The 23,427-nt window shown below is 44.9% G+C and overlaps 1 protein-coding gene across 1 annotated transcript in view; it reads right to left on the reverse strand.

Annotated features, from left to right (window-relative positions):
- Positions 1-20,195, reverse strand: part of EHMT1 (euchromatic histone lysine methyltransferase 1) — a 66,213-nt gene extending 46,018 nt beyond the window's left edge. Inside the window, 7 exon segments of the mRNA XM_070955890.1 lie at positions 4,810-4,890; positions 5,858-6,043; positions 8,045-8,178; positions 9,182-9,341; positions 13,951-14,504; positions 15,795-15,882; positions 19,974-20,195. Coding sequence (XP_070811991.1) covers positions 4,810-4,890; positions 5,858-6,043; positions 8,045-8,178; positions 9,182-9,341; positions 13,951-14,504; positions 15,795-15,873 — 1,194 coding nt within the window. The 5' untranslated portion in view covers positions 15,874-15,882; positions 19,974-20,195.
- Positions 20,196-23,427: the final 3,232 nt, after the last annotated feature.

Raw genomic sequence — 23,427 nt, forward strand, 5'->3', positions numbered from 1 at the left:
CTAGATAGATAGAGGTCTAGGTAGAAGGATAGATAGATAGATAGATAGATAGATAGATAGATAGATAGATAGATAGATAGATCTAGATAGATGATATATATAGAGAGAATAATAGATAGAGATCTAGATAGATGAGAGAGATGATAGATAGATAGATAGATAGATAGATAGATAGATAGATAGATAGATAGATAGATAGAGATAGATAGATAGATAGATAGATCTAGATAGATGATAGAGAGGGAGAGAATAATAGAGATCTAGATAGATGAGAGAGAGAGAGAGAATAATAGAGATCGATAGATGAGAGAGAGAGAGATGATAGATAGATAGATAGATAGATAGATAGATAGATAGATAGATAGATAGATCGATCTAGATAGATGATAGAGAGGGAGAGAATAATAGAGATCTAGATAGATGAGAGAGAGAGAGATAATAGATAGATAGATAGATAGATATAGAGAGAATAATAGAGATCTAGATAGATGAGAGAGATGATAGATAGATAGATAGATAGATAGATAGATAGATAGATAGATAGATAGATCTAGATAGATGATAGAGAGGGAGAGAATAATAGAGATCTAGATAGATGAGAGAGAGAGATAATAGATAGATAGATAGATAGATAGATAGATAGATAGATAGATAGATAGATAGATGATAGAGAGGGAGAGAATAATAGAGATCTAGATAGATTAGATAGATAGATAGATAGATAGATAGATAGATAGATAGATAGATAGATAGATAGATAGATAATAGAGATGATAGACAGACAGACAATATATATATATAAATAATAGATGATAGATAGGGAGGGACGGAGGGAGAGAGGGGGGAGAGAGAGAGATTCCTCCAAAGATGCTTTTTCCAAAAAATATAATATATCCACTAAGCTGCGTGGGGAGATCTGTGTGTTTTTATATATAACACTGATTAAGCCATAGTTTATAGTTACACTTACAACCAGGACCTCATAAGGAGACCTGTAAACCACAGCAGAACTATGATTCTCGGCCATGGATTCAGAGAGATGCCTCCCATCACAGCTTGTCAGTCCTCACTTGATGGGAAGCTTTCTTGTGATCAAACCTGAGTTATTTTGTAAGCCAAGCGGGGAAGTGTAACCTTGGTAACATAACTATTAATTCGGTTAGAAAACAAGAGTACGAAGAGTTCAGTTTGCATGCATCTCTTAGAAAAGATAGGTAGTTTTTATTTATCAAGCCATTGCAAAATTAATTTTGCTGTTAACGTTCCATGAATTGTTTTGGCTACCTACTAATAGGTGAAGATTTAAGACAGTCATGAATATTTAATTTAAAAGGGGGGGAAAAAAACCCTGCCAATTAAAAATCCTTTAAGAGAAGGCAGCTCAATATCTGAACATTAAATATCTTACGCCAATTAGGATGATTACTTCTCGGCCCCTTCATTTTGAAGAATTGATTTTTTTTTTCTACCCCAAGGTTTTCTTTCTACACTTTTGTCCTATAAGGCATATGATACAAATAATAATAAGGATTGGATTTTAATCACGCGGAGGCCACATCGCCGCATTTGCAGACAGATCTAAAACAAGCCCAAGGAAACCAAGATATTTGAGGATTGCTTTCATAAGAGATGCGCCAGTTGTAAAAGATAAAGGTTTCAGAGCTGTATAATTTTACAGGAACTGGTTATATACGAGAAATAGCAGATGGAAACTAATCAAGGAGAGAAGGAAACTAGATCTAAAGGAGAAATTTCCTGACACTTGAGAACAATTAACCAGTGGAACGACTTGCCTTCAGAAATTGTGGGTGCTCCATTGCTGGAGGTTTTTAAGAGGAGACCTGACAACCATTTGTCTAAAATAGCATAGGGCCGAGATGGCGAACCTATGGCACGCGTGCCACAGATGGCACAGGGAGCCATATCTGTGGGCACGTGAGCGTTGCCGTAGCTCAGCTCCAGCGCGCATGTGCATGCCAGCCAGCTGATTTTCGGGCCTTCTGGCCACTTGTGCCCACCAGAGGGCATCCGGGGTGGGTGGATGGGGAAGGCTGTTTTTGCCCTCCCCAGGCTCCAAGAAAGCCTCTGGAGGGTGAAAAACAGCGCTAAAAAAGGAACATTTTGAAGCCTTCCGAGTCTGCAAAGGTAAGTAGAACAGCAAGGGGAGGGGGAATCCGCTGTGCCACGCGATTTAGATTAGCTAGAAAGCAGGAAAACCGACAATTCTAGCTATTATCAATCGCACGTCACAGCTGATCGTCGCCCAACTGATCATCGGAAATACCCGTTCGCCCGAACTGGTAGCATTTTATACTACCGGTTCACCTGAACCGGTCCGAACCAGTAGCATTTTACCCCTGGTGTTATGGGAATGTGCGTACGTTCAAACAATCAACAGAGTAGATCAATCGGCTGTAATATTATCATCAATAGCTGCATGGGGATGCCAAAATCTGCAAGATGGACACCATGTCACGTTCCTTCTTGCCTATACTGAGCAGAACTTGATCTTCTAGATTTTGTTGTGATCTGCCAGCAGCCTGCAGAGCTGGGAGCAGAGTCGGACAGTGATGAGGCTGAGGAAGAACAGGGACCAGTCCTGGAGGCTGGGGAAGGCCTGGATGAGGTTTCTGCGTTGGAGGCAGAGATGGAACCAAGGCCATCGGGAGTGATGTGCAGACTCCGGAGCTTCCAGAGGCTGACAGTAGAGAGGCAGAGGAACAGGAGGAGCCTGTTCCTAGTGCACGTATGGGAAGAGCTGCCAGAAGGCAAGAGCAGCTGCAGCAAAGAGGATGACTCGGGAGTAGGGCCAAGAGATGATTGGCCCCTCCCATAAGGCTTAAAAGACCAGCAATGGCTCTTGGGCTCTTTGCCGGAAAACAACCGTTGAGAGATTTGTTCTTGTCTTGCTGCACTTATCTCTTGTCGGCATCTTCTGCTTCTGAACTTTTGCCAAAAGAAGCCTTTGGCAGTTTGCCTAATTATACCAAGGTTGGTGATTAGACTGAAGAATTTATGTTATGAAGAATTTGTTTAGATTTAGTTTGGACTACGCTGAGAATGAGTTAATTCTCAGCTGTTCTAATAAAGTCTGTTTGTTTTAGAATTGTTTGCGTATAATGCTACCTACTTGGGCTTGGGTCACAACAGATTTGGACACTTTCTCTCCCCCCCCCCCCCCGCTAACTAAATGCCACAGACTATCAAGGATTCTGACTATTCAACCCACAGCAAAAAAGATCCCAACGGAATGCCAAAAGTTCCAAACCCAACACCTGCCCTTCCTGAAAATACCCACTACCCAAATCAGGGACCAACTGGTTTGGTTTTTCCCCTCTAATCTCAGCTCCTTCATCTACCCAATAGACTCAGAACTTTGAAAGATTTCTGCAGCTCGAATGACACAACGTAAAGTTAATCCAGGGACGACAGCCAGGTGGTCATTTAGAATTTGAGGCCAACTCCTGCTCCGCTCGGGTGGAGAAGAAGAATGGCCCCAAGGAAAAACAAAAGGGAGACAAAACCAGGGATCTGAAATCGAAGCCAGAGTTTGCAGAACGACAGAAGAGGAGAGGGGAAAGCCCTCCTGGAAGCAGGACTTGGATCATTGGAGGGAAAGGGGCGGAGAGAGGTCCCAGCATGCCACCACGGATGATCCAGCTCTCCTACCGATCCACTTGTCACAAATTAAAGGCTGCGAGAAGCGTAGAATCAATGCATAAGCCAGCATTTTCCCTAATCTGGGATCCTTCAAGTACAATAGCCCAGCGGTCTCCAAACCTTGGCGACTTTTAAGACTGGTGGACTTCAACTCCCAGGATTCCTCGGTCAGCCATGCTGGCTGAGGAATTCTGGGAGTTGAAGTCCACAAGCCTGGCTGAGGAATTCTGGGAGTTGAAGTCCACAAGCCTGGCTGAAGAATTCTGGGAGTTGAAGTCCACAAGCCTGGCTGAGGAATTCTGGGAGTTGAAATCCACGGGTCTGGCTGGATAAATCAGGGCTGTCCAATCTTGGGAGACTTTTAAGACTTATGGACTTCAACTCCCAGAAATCCTCAAGTCCCCAACCTTGGCGACTTTAAAGACTTGTGGACTTCAACTCCCAGGATTCTTGGGTCAGCCATGCTGGCTGAGGAATTCTGGAAGTTGAAGTCCACACATCTTAAAAGCCGCCAAGTCCTTGCGGTAGCCTACAACATCCTCCATCACACCTGGCCAGCGCTTCTGGCAGGGGAATGATGCGAGTTGTAGCCCAAACGCAACAGGCGATCGCTTAGTGGATGGAAAGGGAGCCCATTCTGGTCCGCTGAAGCCCAAAAGTCTGAGCAATGGCTCTCGATAAGCAGCAGCAGTAGTAGAAGAAGCAACAGCAGCAGCAGAAGCAGCAACAGCCTTGGGGCGTGTCTTGCCTTGCCTCCTGCAGAACTTGGCCCTGGGCAGGGTCTGTCTGGGCTACGTGCCTGCTTCTGTCCTGCTTCTTCCAGCTCTGGCCATGCCTGTTTGGACCGCGCCTTGGTCTTGGCACCTGGCAACCAAGAGCAGACCTCTGCTGAGGCCTGACAAGAAAGCAACAGACTTTAATTTGAAGTCCACCGTTCCCCTTCAAACCAACAAAACAGCAAAACAAAACAAAACACCACAATGTGGTTGCAAACCAGGTTGGCAAGGGAAGGAGGGAGACAAAACAAAACAGAGGGGGGAGGCGGGGGGGGGTCTTTCACCGACAACTGAATTCACTTTGCTGGGCCTGGAGTGTCTTGGAGGTTCCTCGCCACCGTTCTTTCTGAGAACAAAAAGTGGAGGCACTCACCAAGTCCGATTCGTCGCCGTCTTCTTCTTCTTCGATGGAGTCCGCAGAATCTTGTTCCTCCTCCGACTCTCCGTCCACCATCTGTGATGGACCAAAGAGAGGTTTCACGTGAAAACAGAGAAGGCTGAGCAAACTAGGTTACACCTGACCAGATCTGTAGGCTATCAAGTCCACTAGCTTGGTCTTTTATGTCTGTGGAGATTCTCACATCATCCAGGTGATGGTTGCCCTGAACAGAGGTGGTATTCAGCCGGTTCGGACGAATCGGTAGCGGAGATCATGGGTGCGCCCGCACCGGCTCTATGCCATCCCTATTTAGGCACGTTTTTTGAGGCCGGTGTGCGCGTGTGGCAAAACGCAAAACGCAGGCGCGGAAGGCATGCGTGTGCGCGGCGAACCGGTGGTAACGAAATGTGAAACCCACCCCTGGCCCCGAAGGTGCTTTCCCAAAAAAGGGGACCTGGACTTCATTCTTGAAAACATTTCTCTTCTGAACGGAAGGAGCTCCTTGGATGAGAAGCGAAATGTTTTCAAGAAGAAGAAGAAAAACAAGGAAGTCCAGATGCTTTTTTTTTTTTTTTGGAGCAGCACTTTTGGGTCTATTGCTACGTGAAGAGGTGGAACCTGCAACTCCCTAAATTAGGAAAGTTGAAAGCCCGAAGGGTTAGCTCCTGTCTGCATTCTCATCATGCCTCAGCTGAACTGGGGATGCTGGGGTTTTGATAAGGTGAAACAGGAAACCCCACACTGCCAACTAAATCTTGGAGGCAGAGGCGGTATTCAGCCGGTTCGGGCAAACCAGTAGTAGCGACCTGCGATCCCATCCTATATCGCTGTGGTTTTGACATCGCATGCATGCGTGGAGGGCCCGTGTGAATTCCCGTGTTGTTTGATGTCGCACACATGCAGGGATGACACACGCTCACATTTCCGGTGCTGGGCGAACCGGTGGAGACCGAATATGAATCCCACCTCTGCTTGGAGGCCACCTAAAGCCATGTTCTCACACGCAAGGTCTAATGTTCTCCAAAGGATCATCCGAGATCACCTTTCTGGTATTGCTAATGTCCGTCGCGTCTCTGTCGTTAGCAGTTCTGTTCTCCTCCACGGGAAAAGTGGCGGTCTGATCGGCTCCACGTTCATCTTCTTCCTCTAGTTCATCTGAGTCGTCTTCTTCGGAATCAACCTCTAAACGTTCCCCGTTCACGTGTCGGCTGCCGTCGTCCTTCTCAACCTGGAGATTTTCCCACACATAAAAGTCAACGGTGAGTCTAGAGCTCACGGGACATTCCCGCGGTGTCTTATTTTGGACACTTTGTGGAACGGAGAAAGTGAAATTAAGAGTTATAAATGAGCAGTGTTCCGAGGGGCTGTCACAGAGAGGAGGGGGTCAAGCTATTTTCCAAAGCACCTGAAGGCCAGACGAAGAATAATGGGTGGAAAGTGAACAAGGAGAGATTCAACCCAGAAATAAGGAGAAATTTTCTGACAATAAGCTGGATGACTACTACCACTCTATAAACCCTTAGTAAGACCACACCTTAAATACTCCATCCAGTTTAGGTCACCCAAACTATAAAAAGATGTTGAGACTCTAGAAAGAGTGCAGAGAAGAGCAACAAAGGTCATTAATTTAATTTAATTTAATTTAATTTATCGAATTTCTATGCCGCCCAACTCCCAAGGGACTAGGGGACTGGAAGCTAAAACCTACGATGAACGGTTGCAGAAACTGGGCATGGCTAGTCTAGTGAAGAGAAGGACCAGGGAAGACATGATAGCAGTCTTCCAATATTTGAGGGGCTGCCACAGAGAGGAAGGGGTCAAGCTATTTTCCAAAGCACCTGAACGCCAGACAAGGAACAATGGATGGAAACTGAACAAGGAGAGATTCAACCTAGAAATAAGGAGAGATTTTTCTGACAATCAACCCATGGAACAGAAGTTGCCTTCGGAAGTTGTGGGAGCTTCATCACTGGAGGCTTTCAAGAAGAGACTTGGACTGCTATCTGTCAGAAATGGTGTAGGGTCTCCTGCTTGGGTGGGGGGTTGGACTAGAAGACCTCCATGGTCCCGTCCAACTCTGTTATTCTGTTAAATTAGTGGTCCATCAAATTCTAGGGTGTCTCTAGGAATTAGCCATGGCTCTTTACAGATGCAAAGAGGACACAGAGAGAGACTTTCATAGGTGTACCTGACAATGCAAGAAACTCAACACGGATCTTTCCAGACGTAGAATGTATGTTCTCAAGCAACTACACTCACTCAAGGGCTTGGTGCACACTAAGCCATCATAAGACTTGCTGGTTTTGGATTAGGGTGTTATACTGGCCCAGCCAATAAGGTTCAGTCGGCCTTGGTTAATAACCAAGCCATGGTTCAGCTGATTTTGAAAGTAGAGGTAGTCCTTGACTTACAACAGTCCGTTTAATGACCGTTCGAAGTTACGTCACTGGGAAAAAAGGTGACTTATGACTGTTTTTGACACTTAGAACATATGATCCCAATTCAGACGCTTGGCAACTGACTCGTACTTATGACGGGTCACGCGATCGTGGGGAAGCCAGATTGCCTTAACAATTGTGTTAATCACTTAATGAATGCAGTCCAGAAAGGGTTCGTAAAATGGGACAAAGCTCACTTAACACAAAGGTCTCATTTAGCAACAGAAATGTTGGGCTCACTTGCGGTCGTTAAGTCAAGGGCTACCTCTAGCTGCTTAAGAAAGACATGCACGCACACGCACACACCAAATCAAAATCTTGCTTCTCAAAAGAATGCCTTTCGAGTAGATTGAGTAGAAGCTCCTACAGAAGATCTGAAGACCAGACACTGGCCAGAAATGATGAGTTATGATCCTATATAAGTGGGAGGGCAGAAAGCTAGAAGGACGTATGTTGAAGAGCTAAATATTTGTGTGCGTATTTCCGAGCAGGAGAAATAGAAGCTAATTCTATTCCCAAGTAGTCATAAAAATACCAAGTAACCAATATTGGAAGATGCTGCCCATATCTTTGAGCAGATCAAGGAGAAAAAGACACTCTGGAGAGAAAAATGGATGAAATTCGACAAGAGGGCGCTTATTTTTAAGGCCAAATTCTTCGCAAATCAGGGCGGAAAAGGTGGCTGGGGAAGACAGACAAGTCCTTCAATCGTGTTTCTGAGCTTTATTGGACCAGCAAATCCCATGTCACGGCATGTCATACATCTTGAGCACCTTCTTCTCGCTTCTCACCTTGCCGTCTGGAGAATGAGCGATGCTTTTGAACATCTCAATCACCGTCCTCTGCTTTAAAACTTTGGTCTTCTTCTTGGGAACCAGGCTATACGTTCCCATCCTTCGTTTCTTCTTTCGAGATACTGAAGTAGCTGCAGAGGAGGACACGGAGAAAGGCCCATCAGGGAGGAGCAGGGAGAAGGCAGGTTCTGCAGGGATAGGCTAGGAGGAATACTGCCCAGGACAACAGGTGCTTAATGAGGCATTTCTCTCTCTCCTCTCGCTCTTCTCCCTCTCTCTCTCTCTCTTCTCTCTCCTCTCTCTTCTCTCTCGAGCTTCTCTCTCTTTTGTCTCTCTCTCCTCTCTTTCTCTTCTCTCTCTCCTCTCTTTCTCTTCTCTCTCTCTCTCTCCTCTCTCGCTCTTCTGTCTTTCTTCTTTCTCCTTTCTCTTCTCTCTCTCCTCTCTTGCTCTTCTCTCTCTTCTGTCTCTTTATCCTCTCTTCTGTCTCTCTCTCCTCTCTCGCTCTTCTCTCTCTTCTGTCTCTCTCTCCTCTCTTTCCTCTCTCTCTCCCTCTCCTCTCTTTCTGTCCTCTCTTTTGTCTCTCTCCTCTCTCGCTCTTCTCTCTCCTCTCTTGCTCTTCACTCTCTTCTCTCTCTCTCCTCTCTCTTCTGTCTCTCTCTCTCTCCTCTCTCGCTCTTCTCTCTTCTCTCCTCTCTCGCTTTTCACTCTCTTCTCTCTCTCCTCTCTCTTCTGTCTCTCTCTCTCTTTCTCTTCTCTCTCTCCTCTATCTCTTCTCTCTCCTCTCTCCTCTCTCGTTCTTCTATCTCTTCTCTGTCTCTCTGTCCTCTGTCTCTTTCTCTCCTTCTGTCTGTCTGTCTCTCTCTCTCTCACACACACACACACACAGAAAGGGAAAGCGCCTAAGATCTAATACCATCTGCTCTCAGAATTACCACTATCTGATTGAATCTGATAGAATCTGGGAGCCACTGCCCTGCAAGGACTTGACAGAACTTGGAAATGGGGGAGGTTAAGGATCTGGAAGAACCCCAGATTACACTTTCTCTCCATTCCGAGGATAGGGGTACTCAACCTCTTCTCAGACCGCTCCGCTTCAAGCTGAGCTCTCTTAACCCCTGAGCTTTCCCCTTTTACCTGTCTGTGATTTTGAAGCGGCCACGTAGCTCTGATTCTGAGGTAGAGATGAATGAAGGCCGGAGATGGAGGAGAGCGAGGCGGGCTTTCCGAATTCCAGAACGGCTTTGCTGCCGTCTTCCTTAGGCGTTCTTGATTCTTTGGGGTCTTTGTTGGTATGCTGGAAAACAGAAAGGGGGCCTGTTATATTTCACGGGGGCGGGGGGGGAGGGGAGAGAAGGGATTAAAGAGTTGGAAACGGCACTTAAAAGGATGCCGGGTGGGGTGGGGGGAATCCGTTCGGTGAAATAATATTGGGTTAGGATAGAAGCAGATCTAAAATAGTAGCAAGGAATGCAGCCTATGAAAGCAGCCACATCCAACAGAGCTATTCTGACCCAGGCTTCCTGAGAAAGCATAAATCACAATCTTAGTCCCCCAAAAAAACCTCTTTTGTTGAGACGGCTCTGAATTATGGTCATTCACAGCCCGTAATGATTCACTCTCCCTTGAAACGCTGCCAGAGACCTAATTTCCAATTAGTTTTGCAAGGCCAAACGGAGCACAGAGTCAAACAGGACTTCTCAGAGCTCGAACCGACTATATGAACTAATTTGCTTCCTGCAAAGGCTCACAGTCCGTGTGCTCCTCTTTTATGTCTTATGGAAGGGGCCAATCAACTCCAAGCCTTACTCCCAAGTCGACCCTGTTTTCTTAATTGTTCCTGTCTTCTGGCAGCTCTGCGCATGCGCACACTAGGAACAGGCTCACACTGTTCTTCTGCCTCGCTGATGTCAGATTCCGGAGGCAGTACATCAATCCCAGATGGCCTTGCCCCCTCTCTGCCTCCGACACATAGCCCTCATCCGAGCCTTCCCCAAACTCCAGAACTGGCCCATGTTCCTCTCCAACCTCCTCACTTTCCGACTCTGCTGCCAGTTCCGTAGGCCGCCGGCAGACCACAACAAAAGGTATGGATTTCGACTCCCATTTAAGCAAGGGTCGTGCCACTGAGGAATTCTAGAAGGTTCCCTCATGAAGAGGTGCCCAGACTGGCCAAAGCAGAATTAAATGTCACAGAGAAGCATTATCTCTTCTTGAAATCATAACATCTGCATGTCACGTATGTACCACCAGAATTGGTTTGGTGTAGCGGTGACGGCATCAAGCTAGAACCAGGTGACCGGGAGTTCTAGTCCTGACTTAGGCACGAAGCCAACTGGTTGATCTTCGGCCAGTCCTTTTTTTCTCAGAACAAGGTAAGAGCAAAATACTTCTAAAACTTTTGTCAAGGAAACTTCAGGGACAGTCCTTAGAAGTCAAAATTGACTCAAAGGCCCATGTGTTTGCATGTAGATACACACAGTGCTTTTCAAAGAACCATGGGACATAAAGCTCATCCTAGGATTGCAACTTGCACTGTAATTTATTGCATTTTGTATGATCCTCGTCAATCCCCCAAAATCACTCCAGCTACACCAGAGAGAAACATTCTCATATAAAGGTTAAGACTGTTAATAGCAGGCAGCTATTAACACAGCTGCCTGCAATTACTGCTGGTTCGAATCTCTCCAAGGCTCAAGGTTGACTCAGCCTTCCATCCTTTCTAAGGTAGGTAAAATGAGGACCCAGTTCGTGGGGGCAATAAACTGACTTTGTATAAATACACAAAAAGTATGAAGGCTATTGCTTAGCGCATTGTAAGCCGCCCTGAGTCTCCGGAGAAGGGCAGCATATAAATCAAATTAAAAAAAAAAAAAAAGACTTTGCTTGCAATTATCCAGTTATGCCAGCTATGCTGATGGAAAACGGATTGGTGCTGTTCTTTTAACTTTTGAGGACGGTGAATAAAACATATGGCTTGCTAATTTTATCGGTTATAAATAACCGAAAAGGTTTTCCAATCGACACAAGCAGTCAAGCTGAAATCTTTTTTTTGAGATATTTGATAAAGGGGAAGAGAACGTTTTGGACGTGTTTTAAATGTTACGGTGCATTTCGAATTAGTTACCTGGACATTTATCTTAACTGGAATTACCAGACAAATAACTTCAGGAACAGCCACTCAATTGTTCACATTTCCCTTGCATTATGTAGAGTTGTAAAAAAAGCAAAAATCCAGGCCTCAAAACCTGTAAAGCGGGTATCAGAATGCCTAGATGTCTGAATTTCAAAAGACCGGGAATATACCGTATTTTTCGGACTAGAAGACACACTCCCGCCCCCCCTCCCCCCCAAAAAAAGTGGGTGGAAATGTCTGTGTGTCTTATAGAGTGAATGTTGCCGAAGCCCCATCCACCCGCCGACCCCGACCCTTCAGCCTCTGCCTCCCAGCAATTTGCCTCCTTGCAGCAAACATCAAACATAGCCACTTTCAGCACAACCTGATTTAGCACAAGCAGCTGATTGGCGGTTGGATCGGCCTCCCGGAATACCAACGATCAGCTGTTCCAGGCTGCAGGGATCGCCACTGCCCATTGCTGCTGTAGCTGCCCATCGCTGCCGCCGCCTATCACCTCCTCCACACACCCCATTTCTGGCCACTCCACACCGCACTTATGGCCTCTGCACATCCTGTTTTTTACCTCCGCGTGTCCCATTTTTGGCCTGTTCCAGGTGGCGGGGATTGCCGCCGCCTGAATGGGCCAAAAACAGGACATGAGGAGGCCGAAAATGGGATGTGCGGAGGCTGAAAATGGGGCGTGCGGAGGCAGTGATAGGCTGTGATGGACGGTGGCAATCCCCGCAGCCTGGAACAGCTGATCGTTGGTATTTCAGGAGGCCGATCCAACCGCCAATCAGCTGCTCGTGCTAAATCAGGCTGTGCTGAAGCTGACGAGGCTGTTTGCTGCAAGGAGGCAAATTGCTGGGAGGCAGAGCCAGATTTTTTTTTTCTTGTTTTCCTCCCCAAAAGCTAGGTGCCTCTTGTAGTCCGGAGCGTCTTATAGTCCGAAAAATACAGTAAATATCTGTCGAGAAATCATTTCTTTCGGGGGGGGAGGGGGTTTCGTAACCCAAAAAAAAAAGGGCAATCCTGAGAAATTTCCCACTGTGCATCACTGGATACCTCCAGTCCGGTGGGAAGCCTTTAAACTTAGCCTACAGCTTTGCAGAATTGGGCAGGCAATCAATACTCAGAGCTCGCAGGCAGGAGATGCTGGAGGCAGAAAAATAGCCTATTAGCGGAAGAGGTGAAGATAGAAATATCTATTTAAAATCCCGCCTTGCAATGTTTTTGGCCTCCTGGGAGTTAGAATCCCTGGCTGATCTATCGCAAATGATCTGGAGATCCATTAAAAGGGGCTAATCTGTCCATCTCTGATTAGATAGATCTAGCAATTTAGCAAAGTTGGGGTCATTTAAGGAACAATCGCAGAAGGCCGACAACGATGTTTTAATTGGCAGAACGTCCTAAGGACTTGATGACTACGGAGATTCTCGGTCATTCAGATCATGGGTGATTTTTTTTTTCAAAAGGCAGCTGGACTTTTCTTTGCCTTTTCCTTTAAGAGGTTTTGCTTCTCATCCAAGAAGCTTCTTCAATTCACCTTCAGTTCCCTTCACTTCAACTGAAGAAGCTTCTCAGATGAGAAGCGAAACCTCTTCAAGGAAAAACAAAGTCCAGTTGCCTTTTGGAAAAGCACCTTTGGGCATGGGAAAAAAGGAACTTATGACCGTTTTTCACACTTATGACCATTGCACCATCCCGACGGTCACAGGATCAAAATTCAGACTGACTTATACTTATGACATTTTACAACTGACTTATACTTATGACATTTGCAGTGTCCCGCGATCATATAATCCTCTTTCTTGACCTTCTGCTAAGCAAAGTCAATGGGGAAGCCAGTTTCCCTTAACAACCACGCTCCTAACTTAACCACTGCACTGACTTAACAACGGTGGCAAGAAAAGGTTGTAAAATGGGGCAAAACTCACTTAACAACTGTCTTGGTTAGCAACAGAAATGTTGGGTTCCATTGTAGTCGTAACTTGAGGACTAAGTATTATGTTAGAGTTATGGTGGCGCAGTGGTTAGAATGCAGTATTGCAGGATGCCCACTACCAGGAGTTTAATCCTGACCGGCTCAAGATTGACTCAGCCTTCCATCCTTCCAAGGTCGGTCAAACGAGGACCCAGATGGTTGGGGGCAATAGGGTGACTCTGTAAACTGCTTAGAGAGGGCTATAAAGCATTATGAAGTGGTATATGAGGGCTGTTGCTATTGCTGTTCCTTCCTTCCTTTCTCTTTGTCTTTCTCTTCCCTCCCTCCCTCCTTCCCATCTTTTCTTTTCCTTCCTTCCTTTATCTCTTTCTTTCTCCTCTTTTTCCATTCCTCTTTCTTTCTCTTTCTCTTTCTCTTTCTCTTCCCTCCCTCCCTCCCATTCTTTCTCCTTTCTCTTTTCCTTCCTTCCTTCCTTCCTTCCTTCCTTCCTTCCTTCCTTCCTTCCTTCCTTCCTTCTGTCCTGGCACAGTGGTTAGAAAGCAGAACTGCAGGGCTAACTCTGCCAACTGCCATCAGTTCAGAATGCAGAATTGCAGGACTAACTCTGCCAACTGCCATCAGTTCAGAATGCAGATTTGCAGGGCTAACTCTGCCAAGTGCCATCAGTTCGATCTCAACAGCTCAAGGTTGACTCATCCTTCTATCCTTCCGAGGTCGGTAAAATGAGGACCCAGATTGTTGGGGGCCAATAGGCTGACTCTGTAAACTGCTTAGAGAGAGCTGTCAAGCACTGTGATAACGGTATATAAATCTAAGGGCTACTGCTATTGCTATATACATTACCAGGTGAGATGGAGACTTGGGCATTGTCTTCCGGGCTCGGTGCACCTTGATCCCGCCTGTTTTTTTAGCTTCTAGGTCCTTGCCGCCCCCGTCTCCAAACTTAGCCGGGAGAGCGCCCTGTGCTTGCATAAAGGGGCTCAAAGTCCTCCCCTTGCTCCCTCCGGCAGGAAGCGTCTTTGCGGCGTGGCCCGGCAGAGCAGCAAAACCACTGTTTGAAGTCCTGACGGGCAGGTCCTGAGCCATCTGCTTGGGCAAAATGTACCCGTTGCTGCCCGTCACCGTGGTCTGGGTGAAGTCGTTTGCTGCTTTGAGGTGGTTTGTCTTCCCAGCATCCCCGTCTCGTTCGGAAAATCCGTTTTCTGCTATCCGGCTCAGCTTGGCCACCGAGTCCCCTTGGCTCAATTTTGCATTGTCCTGAGTGTTCTTGGCTACGCCGGGGTGGCTCTTGAATTCGTTGCACTCCAAGGAACCGTTGGTCTCGCCGTCGGGAGCCATCTTGAGTTCCCCAACTTGCTTGTCTATGGCGCCATCGCCGGCGGCCATAGCATTAAATCCTAGAGAGGGAGGGTGGGGAAAAAAACCGAGAAATTGAAGGGATGCCAAGAGGAAAGAACTGCAGATGTAAGCATCTGTCAGGCTGAAAAAATCAAGACCACCAGTTAGGTTGCAGCATAGATTTATCCAAGAATCTGCTCAAGTCAAGTTCAACACTGAATTGGCACCAGATAAGAGTCAATGAAATGAACTCTTGAGCGCTTGTGGGAACACAACAATTCTAAGCTGATAACGCGTTTAATTCCACCCTCACCTGCCTGCTCTTCTCCTATAGCATCTCATTGTAAGGGCAAAGGTTCATAATGCCAGCTGGTATTATTAATGCAAGTCGTTGGGCCTGTAATAGTACATGGGACCTAGTGAGATGTTTCATTAATGAAAGTCAACTCAGCTTTACGTGTCGCTCTAGGCCAATGTCTGATAGTGTTATTCTGGTCTGATTCACACCTAAGTCCCAAAGTCCATTCTTTGAAAGACAGAAGTTCTTTGGGGTTCCTGCATCTACAACCTGTAGCGAAAATCTACAGAGAAACACAGCAGCCAATGAATATGGCTGTTAATTGAGTTACATTTTTAACACCACAATAGAGATCGGAGAATTTACTCCTAAAAGGATTATATTCTATGTGACTGACAGCAAAGACTGAATACAGAATAATAGAGTCTTCTAGCCCAAGCAGGAAATCTATACTATTTCAGACAAATGTCCAAACTCCTCTTTAAAACTTCCATTGTTGGAGCACCATCAACTTCTGGAGGCAAGTTGTTCCACTTGCCGAGAATTAACCGAGAGTTAACTGTCTCAGATCTAGAGCAAGAAGATTTTGCTAGATTTTTATCTAGGCCTGGGTCCAAATCAGAAGACCAAGGAGAATGCTGGCATTTATACCAGAGGTTCAGCTGGTTTTGGCGAACCGGTAGCGGAAATCGTGGCCGGCTTTATGTTGTCCTATTTAGGGATGTTTTTGAGGTCGGGGCGCATCACGGAAGGTGCACGCACGAGCAAAGCGCATGCACAGGCCGGGAGCACGCGGGGCAGGCGCGCGGGGTAAATCGGTGGTAAGAAAAAGTGAAACCCACCGCTGATTTATACCCAACGGTAACTTTTAGAGATCTGGAAGAGAACACAACTCGGCTGTTGTAATCTTTAGAAAGGATTTGAGGTTATGCTTTCCCTGATAACGTTTTAACTGGAGCTAGAGAATCCGTGGCAGTCCAATGGTGAGGTTTATTGTTCTCCGTATGCAAGAAAGGAAGAGGACACCCTGGATTTAAAAGATGGGACTCACCTTCTTCCTTATTGTTGGTGATGTCTTTCAACAGCTCCGTCTTCATGCAGCCTTCTCGTCTGGTCTCTCCCTTACTCATCAGAGCTTGCTAAACGGGAGAAGGGGAGAGAAAGGTTGAAAAATAGGGAATTTAAACAAACAAATAAGCAGCGTTTGGGTTTACGAAGCACTGCCGACCAAGAAGCATTTTAATCCCCACGATTCACCAAGAAAGGAAGTGGACAGCCTGGACTTCAAAAGTTTTATTCATTTTCAGGTAGGTGACATGACTAGAAGTTAGGTAGGACAGAAAGAAAATGGTTTGTTTTTTTTAAAATAAAGGGTGACATGATTAAAAGTTAGAATAAGAGATAGAAATACAAGAAAGGGGAATATTAGCGTTTACACTTGTATATAATAAAATAAAAGCAATAACAAGAAAACAAGGAATAATTGGATAATGGCAGACTGCAACTTAATATAAATGTGTATAATGAATAGAAATGTAAAACTTGATTGTATGTAATAACTATGATTAATTCTACTAGTTGTATTCATATTAGAATGTATGACACTCGGGTGCCACACTATTCACGCACTGATATGTTTGTAAAAAAATAAAAAACTTGGGGGGAGAGATTTATTCCTTTGTAAAATTGTAAAAGGACAGTTTTTTCCCGAAGGCCATCACTCTACTAAAGCAAATAATTCCCTCAACACTGTCAAATTAGTTACTAAGTCTGCACTACTATTCATCTTCTCAACTTTCCCACCACCCATCTCCTCCCACTTATGACTGCATGACTGTAACTTTGTTGCTGGTATCCTTACGATTTATATTGATATTGTTTCCTGATTGCTTATTTGTTCCCTATGACTATCATTAAGTGTTGTACCTTATGATTCTTGAAGAAGGTATCTTTTCTTTTATGTACACTGAGAGCATATGCACCAAGACAAATTCCTTGTGTGTCCAATCACACTTGGCCAATAAAGAATTCTATTCTATTCTATTCTATTCTATTCTATTCTATTCTATTCTATTCTATTCTATTCTATTCTATTCTATTCTATTCTATTCTATTCTTCTCTGCTCTGCTCTGCTCTGCTCTCCTATGCTATTCGAATTGGAAGGCATGCGCCCCAGATTTCCAAACCAATTGTTTGGAAGGAACTTCCACTCAAAAAACGTGCCATCAAATGGAAGCATCAGTCGAGCACTCCAATCTCCCTCTATGAAATCGAATGTGCAAAAAGAGTGTGGGAAGTGAGGACTTCCACAGTTCTAGCAAAAGTCAGGAAAACACTTTTTTTTTTTTACCCTGGTAACTAAATCTCGATTTCCACCATCCCATCTCCCCTCCCCACCCCCATGGGTTAGTGGGCCTCAACCATTTCTCCCGTTAAGTTTCAACTTTGGAATAAGACGAAATGTTCTGATATGTTACTATATAAATGTACATTTATGATGATATGTGTGAAATCAGTAAAACAGAAAAGAAACTGAAAAGAAAGTGTATATAAATAGAAAATTGGGGTTGCTCGGATACCACTTTGGAAAATATCGAATTGAAAATGAATGCAACAATGGAGAGAGAATGGAAAGGGAAGTAGAGGGATGGATAGATAGATAGATAGATAGATAGATAGATAGATAGATAGATAGGAGAAGAGTGAAAGGAGAGAGAGGAACAGAAGAAAGGGAAAAGGAGAGGAGGAAAGGGAGGGGAAATTAGAGTAGGAGAGAAGGTTAGAAAGGGAGGAAGAAGGGAGGAGTAGGGGAAAGGAAGGGGAAGGAGAGGAGGGGAAGGAAAGGAGGAAAGAAGAAAGTAGAAGAGGATAGAAGAAGGGAGGGAAGGGAAAGAGAGAAGGAGAGGAAGGGTTGTTGTAAAATAAAGGAGATGGAATGGTAGAAGAGCAACCCCGAGTTATACTCAATTTTTTTAGGATGAAGAATGAACTAATATGAAAGTTAAGAGAATATGTATGATTAACAATGGATAAGAGACTGTACATTTAAGACATGTTTATGAGAAATAAAAAAAATTAAAAATTCAAAAAAAAAAAAGATGAAATGTTCTGATTTGGAAAAAAAAGGAGAACATTGACCGGACGTAACTGCGAAATCTCTGGATTGGAAGAATCAAAAAGAGGTTTCCGCATCTCGTTGGGTATGTACGGGTTGCATACTTTCAAGAATTTCATGACTGAATGTTCTGAATCCAATAACATTCCTTTTGACCTACTTCTGTCCCAAAAGGTTTGTTGCAACCAGTACGTACTGGTTACTCTTACTCTGTTGCCTTAGATATACCTGGCTGAATCGTATGGATTTTTTTTCCCCCCAGTCCTGCTTCCTTGACTTTATGTTTGGGACATAAAAATCTAATGGAAAAGGCAAGCTTGCAACCCTCTACCTCTGGATATAGCAGAGATTTGTCTCAAAACAACATCCAGGGATCCAGTCCCAAAGATGCTTTTTCAAAAATAAATGTTGTAAAAAAGATGTGGAGACTCTAGAAAGAGTGCAGAGAAGAGCAACAAAGATGATTAGGGGACTGAAGGCTCAAACATGAAGAACGCTTGCAGGAACTGGGTATGTCTAGTTTAATGAAGAGAGGGACTAGGGGAGACACGATAGCAGTCTTCCAATATCTCAGGGGCTGCCACAAAGAAGAGGTAGTCAAGCTATTCTCCAAAGCCCCTGAAGGCAGGACAAGAAGCAACGGGTGGAAATAATCAAGGAGAGAAGCAACTTAGAACAAAGGAGAAATTTCTTGACTGTTAGAACAATGAATCAGTGGAACAACTTGCCTCCAGAAGTTGTGAATGCTCCAACATTGGAAGTTTTTAAGAAGAGATTCACACATAAGTCATATCTCAGCAGCACGTAAGTCATATCTCATAGGATGGATCATCCACAGCAACGTAAATGCGTTTGCAAATTCATTCTTAAGAAACCCAGGCAATATTTAGATGAGGTCATGAATGTTAAAGGGATGGGATTAGAAAGATCCAAGCCAGAATTAAAGCACGACCATTGTAAAGAAAGATTCTGTCTTCTAAAAATCGGAATTAAACTCATGGGCTCCAGCGCCACTCAACCCCAGCATTTCCAGAATATGTTTTGAGGATACACAAAGAACAAATGTTTTTTTTTTAGTTTAGTTTAAAAAAAACAAAAAAAACTGGCCAGCCCCATCATCAAAATGAACCCATTTTTTTGTCTCGGGGGCGATATGGTTTTTAAATAAATTCCATTAAGCTAGAATAGGAATTCAAGAGAAGAGATCTGAAAAGCAGGACAGACCTTAAAAAGCTTTCAAAACTCAAGGTTGAAACCAAGCAACTCCTCTCCAGAGTCAAGACCGAACTTGAGGATGGATTTTAAGTTCGCCAAGTGTCACATATCTTATTTTTTTTTTTTTTTCCCCTTGAAGATTCTTTTTAACCGGTCCATATTCTAAATTCCCCAACTGTCCTTGGGCCTTCAAAAACCTTGGTTGAAGACCTTCTAAATTTACTACATCACAGAAACCAACCAAAAGATGTTCTTTGGTGGGACACGACAGCTCTTGTTCCTTGGTCACTTCCGTCGTGCAAGAAAACCCACCAAATGCCAAGCTTTTAGCATGGGCTCATCCCCAATAAAGCGATCCAGATGGCCGCCTTTACCCCTTCGACCAAAGGGGAGCCCACCGTTTCTCTGAGTAACTGTTTGGCTCTTGGGGCCTCGTTTTTTTAACTCTCAGGGAGCAAGGCTAACATCCAAAGCTCAACCTTTACAAGGCCTCTCTCCCTCCCTCTCTCTCTCTCTCTCTCTCTCTCTCTCTCTCTCTCTTCCTCTCTCTCTCTCTTTCTCCCTCCCTCTCTCTCTCTCCCTTCCTCTCTCTCTCTCTTCCTCTCTCTCTCTCTCCCTCTCTCTCTTCCTTCCTCTCTCTCTCCCTCTCTCTCTCCCTCTCTCTCTCTCTCTCCTGTTGTGAACCTTATGGATCTTCACCAAAACACCCCTGTGTTTTTTTTCCCCCTTCCCTCTTTTAGAACTCTCTCGGTTGAGCCCCAAAACTCAACAGCTGGGGGTCGGAAGTGCTCTTCCCCACCCACCACCCCGTTGGCTCTTTGTCTCGCAAGAAGCCCATCCACCAATTGTTTTCCGTCAAGTTTTTTTTAAAGCATTTCAGGGAGGGGGGGAGCAATCACCTTGCTTTAACTCCAAGGGAATCTCCTTTCCTTTCTGGATCCAGCCCCAGAGATGAAGGTTAATGCACACCAAACCAGAACCATGAAAAAAAAAAAACCTCAACCCAAGACTCATGGAGTCTTCCCCATGCACGGAAAACCAAACCAAGAAGCAATATTTTTTTTTTTTTTGGCAATGGCCACCCAATCTCTTTCCCAAGCTTCAACGTGCTTCCAAGCGATCCTAGCAGGACCTCCATCCGCCCCCCCCCCACCACCTTTTCCCTTCCCTTCCCCTCCCCGCCCCACTTAAAGGCAAGACAAAACTTCCCTGGAGCTCAGACACCTCCATGCCCCAATCTCTCGGCTCCTGATTGGCAGAGAAATCTTATAACCCAACCCTCCCAAGCAAAGAAATGTCAGCTTAGCAGCAGATCCAACAAAAGCAAACAGCCAAGCCAAGGTTGTTTCAGAATAAAAGCCTCTGCACTCGTTTTTTTTCTGTTAATTTCCTCCCCCCCCCCCTTTTTTTTTTTTTTTTTCCCTGCAGCTGTCTGTCTCCGTTCTCCTGCCTACGGGGGCTGAGTGATTAATAACGTTTCGGTCACTAGAGGGGTTTATGGAAAAGGTGGCGTATGCAAAGCCAACAAGGCATTGGCGAGACAGATGACACGGGCTCCGAAGGCAGATTATTCAACACTTCTTAAAGCCAACGCTGATGGGTTTGGGCTGGAAGAGGGGCTCTGTTTTAAGGGGGTGGGGAAGAGGCAAAAATGGACTATATGCTCGCCTGTCCCCTGCGGGTTAGAAATGAGGAGGGCAAAGCAAAAAAGTCTTTTTGAAGTTCTCGGTCCCACCAATCTTTGAAGGCCAAAGACCCACAAGCGACATGGAAGTCACTGACTTAAGCCAAAAAAATAGCATCGTGAGACAGCACAATCTAGCTTGGTTCTTCTGCTCTGTCATTGATATAACGCCCAGTGAAGAAGCTCTCTGTTCCAAGATGATCGACGCTCTAGGATTGAAGAAGACAGCTACAAAATTCCGCATTCTGCTCTGATTATCAACACCCTGAGATGGCAGCCTTCATGAAGTTTGCTTAAGTTCTTATGAGTTTCGGCAAGATTTGAGTCAAGCTTTGTTGTTGTTGTTAGTTGCGAAGTCGTGTCTGACCCCATCGCGACCCCCATGGACCCCAACGCTCCTCCAGGCCTTCCTGTCCTCTACCCTCCTCTGGAGTTCATTTAAGCTCACGCCGACTGCTTCAATGACTCCATCCAGCCACCTCGTTCTCAGCCATCACCTTCTTCTTTTGCCCTCCGTCGTTCCCAGCATTAGGCTCTTCTCCAATGAGTCCTTCCTTCTCATTAGGTGGTCAGAGTATTTTGAGTTTCCTCTTCAGGAACTGGCCTTCTAAAACAGCAGTCAGGGTTGATCTCCTCTAGGACTGACCAGTTGGATCGCCTTGCAGTCCAAGGGACTCGCAGGAGTCTTCTCCAGCACCAGAGTTCAAAGGCCCCAATTCTTTGACGCTCAGCCCTTCCTTATGGTCCAACTTTCACAGCCATACGTTGCAATTGAGTCAAGCTACACACACACACACACCAAAAAAAACTTGCAGAGGTCAACTTCTGACTGTGGAAAATGCTGGTTCTTCTCCGAACTACAGTAGCCTCTATGTGCAGACTAAGGAGCGAGGCCAAGGAGAAATCTCAAGAGGCCTACAAAACTAGAGTTGATTGGAACCTCAAGAACAATTGGATGCGTCTTCCTATCCCTTGCAACATTCCTTTTTCCTGCAGTGCCGTCCCCCCCACTTTCAACCCTCTCCTTGAGAACATCTTCTGCCTTCTAGAGCCAACGCCAAAAGAGCCCTCACCCAGGTTCTCATCACTGACACAGCCCGAGGAGCGGCCTTGCCAAAGCGATTGCTCGCTTTACTGCCCTGGACTGCCAAAACATGTGTGATGTGGTGATGCCAAGGGTGAGGCATGAAACAGAGACACCCAAATGTTGCAACTGAATGTCAAACAGAATACCATCCTTTTATGCCTTAAGAGTGCGGAGAAGAGCAACGAAGATGATGAGGGGACCGGAGGCTAAAAACATATGAAGAACCGTTGCAGGAATTGGATCTATCTAGTCTAAGGAAAAGAAGGAGCATGATACCAGTCTTTCAATATTTGAGGGGCTGCCACAAAGAAGAAGGAAGTCAAGCTATCCTCCAAACTACCTGAAGTCAGGAAGGAAGCAATGGATGGAAACTAATCAAGGAGAGAAGCGACCTAGAAATAAGGAGAAATTTCCTGACAGTGAGAACAATTAATCGGTGGAATAGCTTGCCCTTCAGAAGTTCCATCACTTGTTCCATCACTGGAGGATTTTAAGAAGAGATGGCACAGCCATTTGCCCAGAATGATATCAGGTCTCCTTCTTGAGCAGCGGACTGGATTAGAAGACTTTACAAGTCCCTTCCACCTCAGTTATTCTGTTAAAACTACTATCTCTCAAACACCTTGCCAATGACTCAGGAGAAAAGGAATTCTGGAAAATCTGGGAGAATGTGGGACTACAACATCCTTACTCCACTCCACCCCGAGGATAGTTGAAATCATCTTGTGCCGTTATTAACCGAAGGAGTCAAGAAAGGGACAGAAAGTTATTGTTGATTGTTTCGCTATCCTCTGGGTAACCCTTTAAATCTGACACACCTCTGATGACCCTTTCTTCCTACCAACTTTGATCTCTAGTATTTGCTGCCGACTTCCCACCAAAAGAAACAAGAGTGGGGTGGGGAGAAATCAGAGACACAATAAGAATTGTTTTTATATGTATATATGTATATATATATATATATATATATATATATATATATATATATATATATATATATATATATATATATATATATAAACTTCTAACAATCTTGCAATATATATATATTTTGCAAGATTGTTAGAAGTTTCAGTCTTTTATCACCCTGGGAAGAGAAGAGGGAAGGCAGCCACGTTGGGAAGGGGGGCAACCCAAGAGTTTAAAACATCCTCCTAAGCATACTTACCTGAAAGTAAGTCTTAAGTGAAATAAATGGGACTTACTTCAACGTAAACATGCTTAGGTAAACTCAATGCATGGGGTTTCCCCCCCTTCGAAAAAGCAGGAAGCAGTCCATTTTTTTTTTAAGTATTTCTGGTCCCCTAGGAGATCTAGAAGAGCAACAAGAAGAAAATTATGCTGAGATGGTTCCATTTAAAAAAGCAGATCTTTCAAACCCAGGGCTGGCCAGAGAGAGAGAGAGAGAGAGAGAGAGAGAGAGAGAGAGAGAGAGAGAGCGCAGATGTGCTTCCCTTCCCTTCCCCTACCCCAAAAATCACCTACTTTTAAGAAATAAAAGTCCCATCCTATAGGCATGCAGAAACAAACAATCATCAGAATCCAAGTTTCCTTCCTTCCTTCTCTCCTAGGCCTTCCTTCT

This window comes from Pituophis catenifer, unplaced genomic scaffold (assembly GCF_029215685.1).
Source record: "Pituophis catenifer annectens isolate HBS135680 unplaced genomic scaffold, rPitCat1.0.hap2 SCAF_17, whole genome shotgun sequence".
Taxonomy (NCBI): domain Eukaryota; kingdom Metazoa; phylum Chordata; class Lepidosauria; order Squamata; family Colubridae; genus Pituophis; species Pituophis catenifer.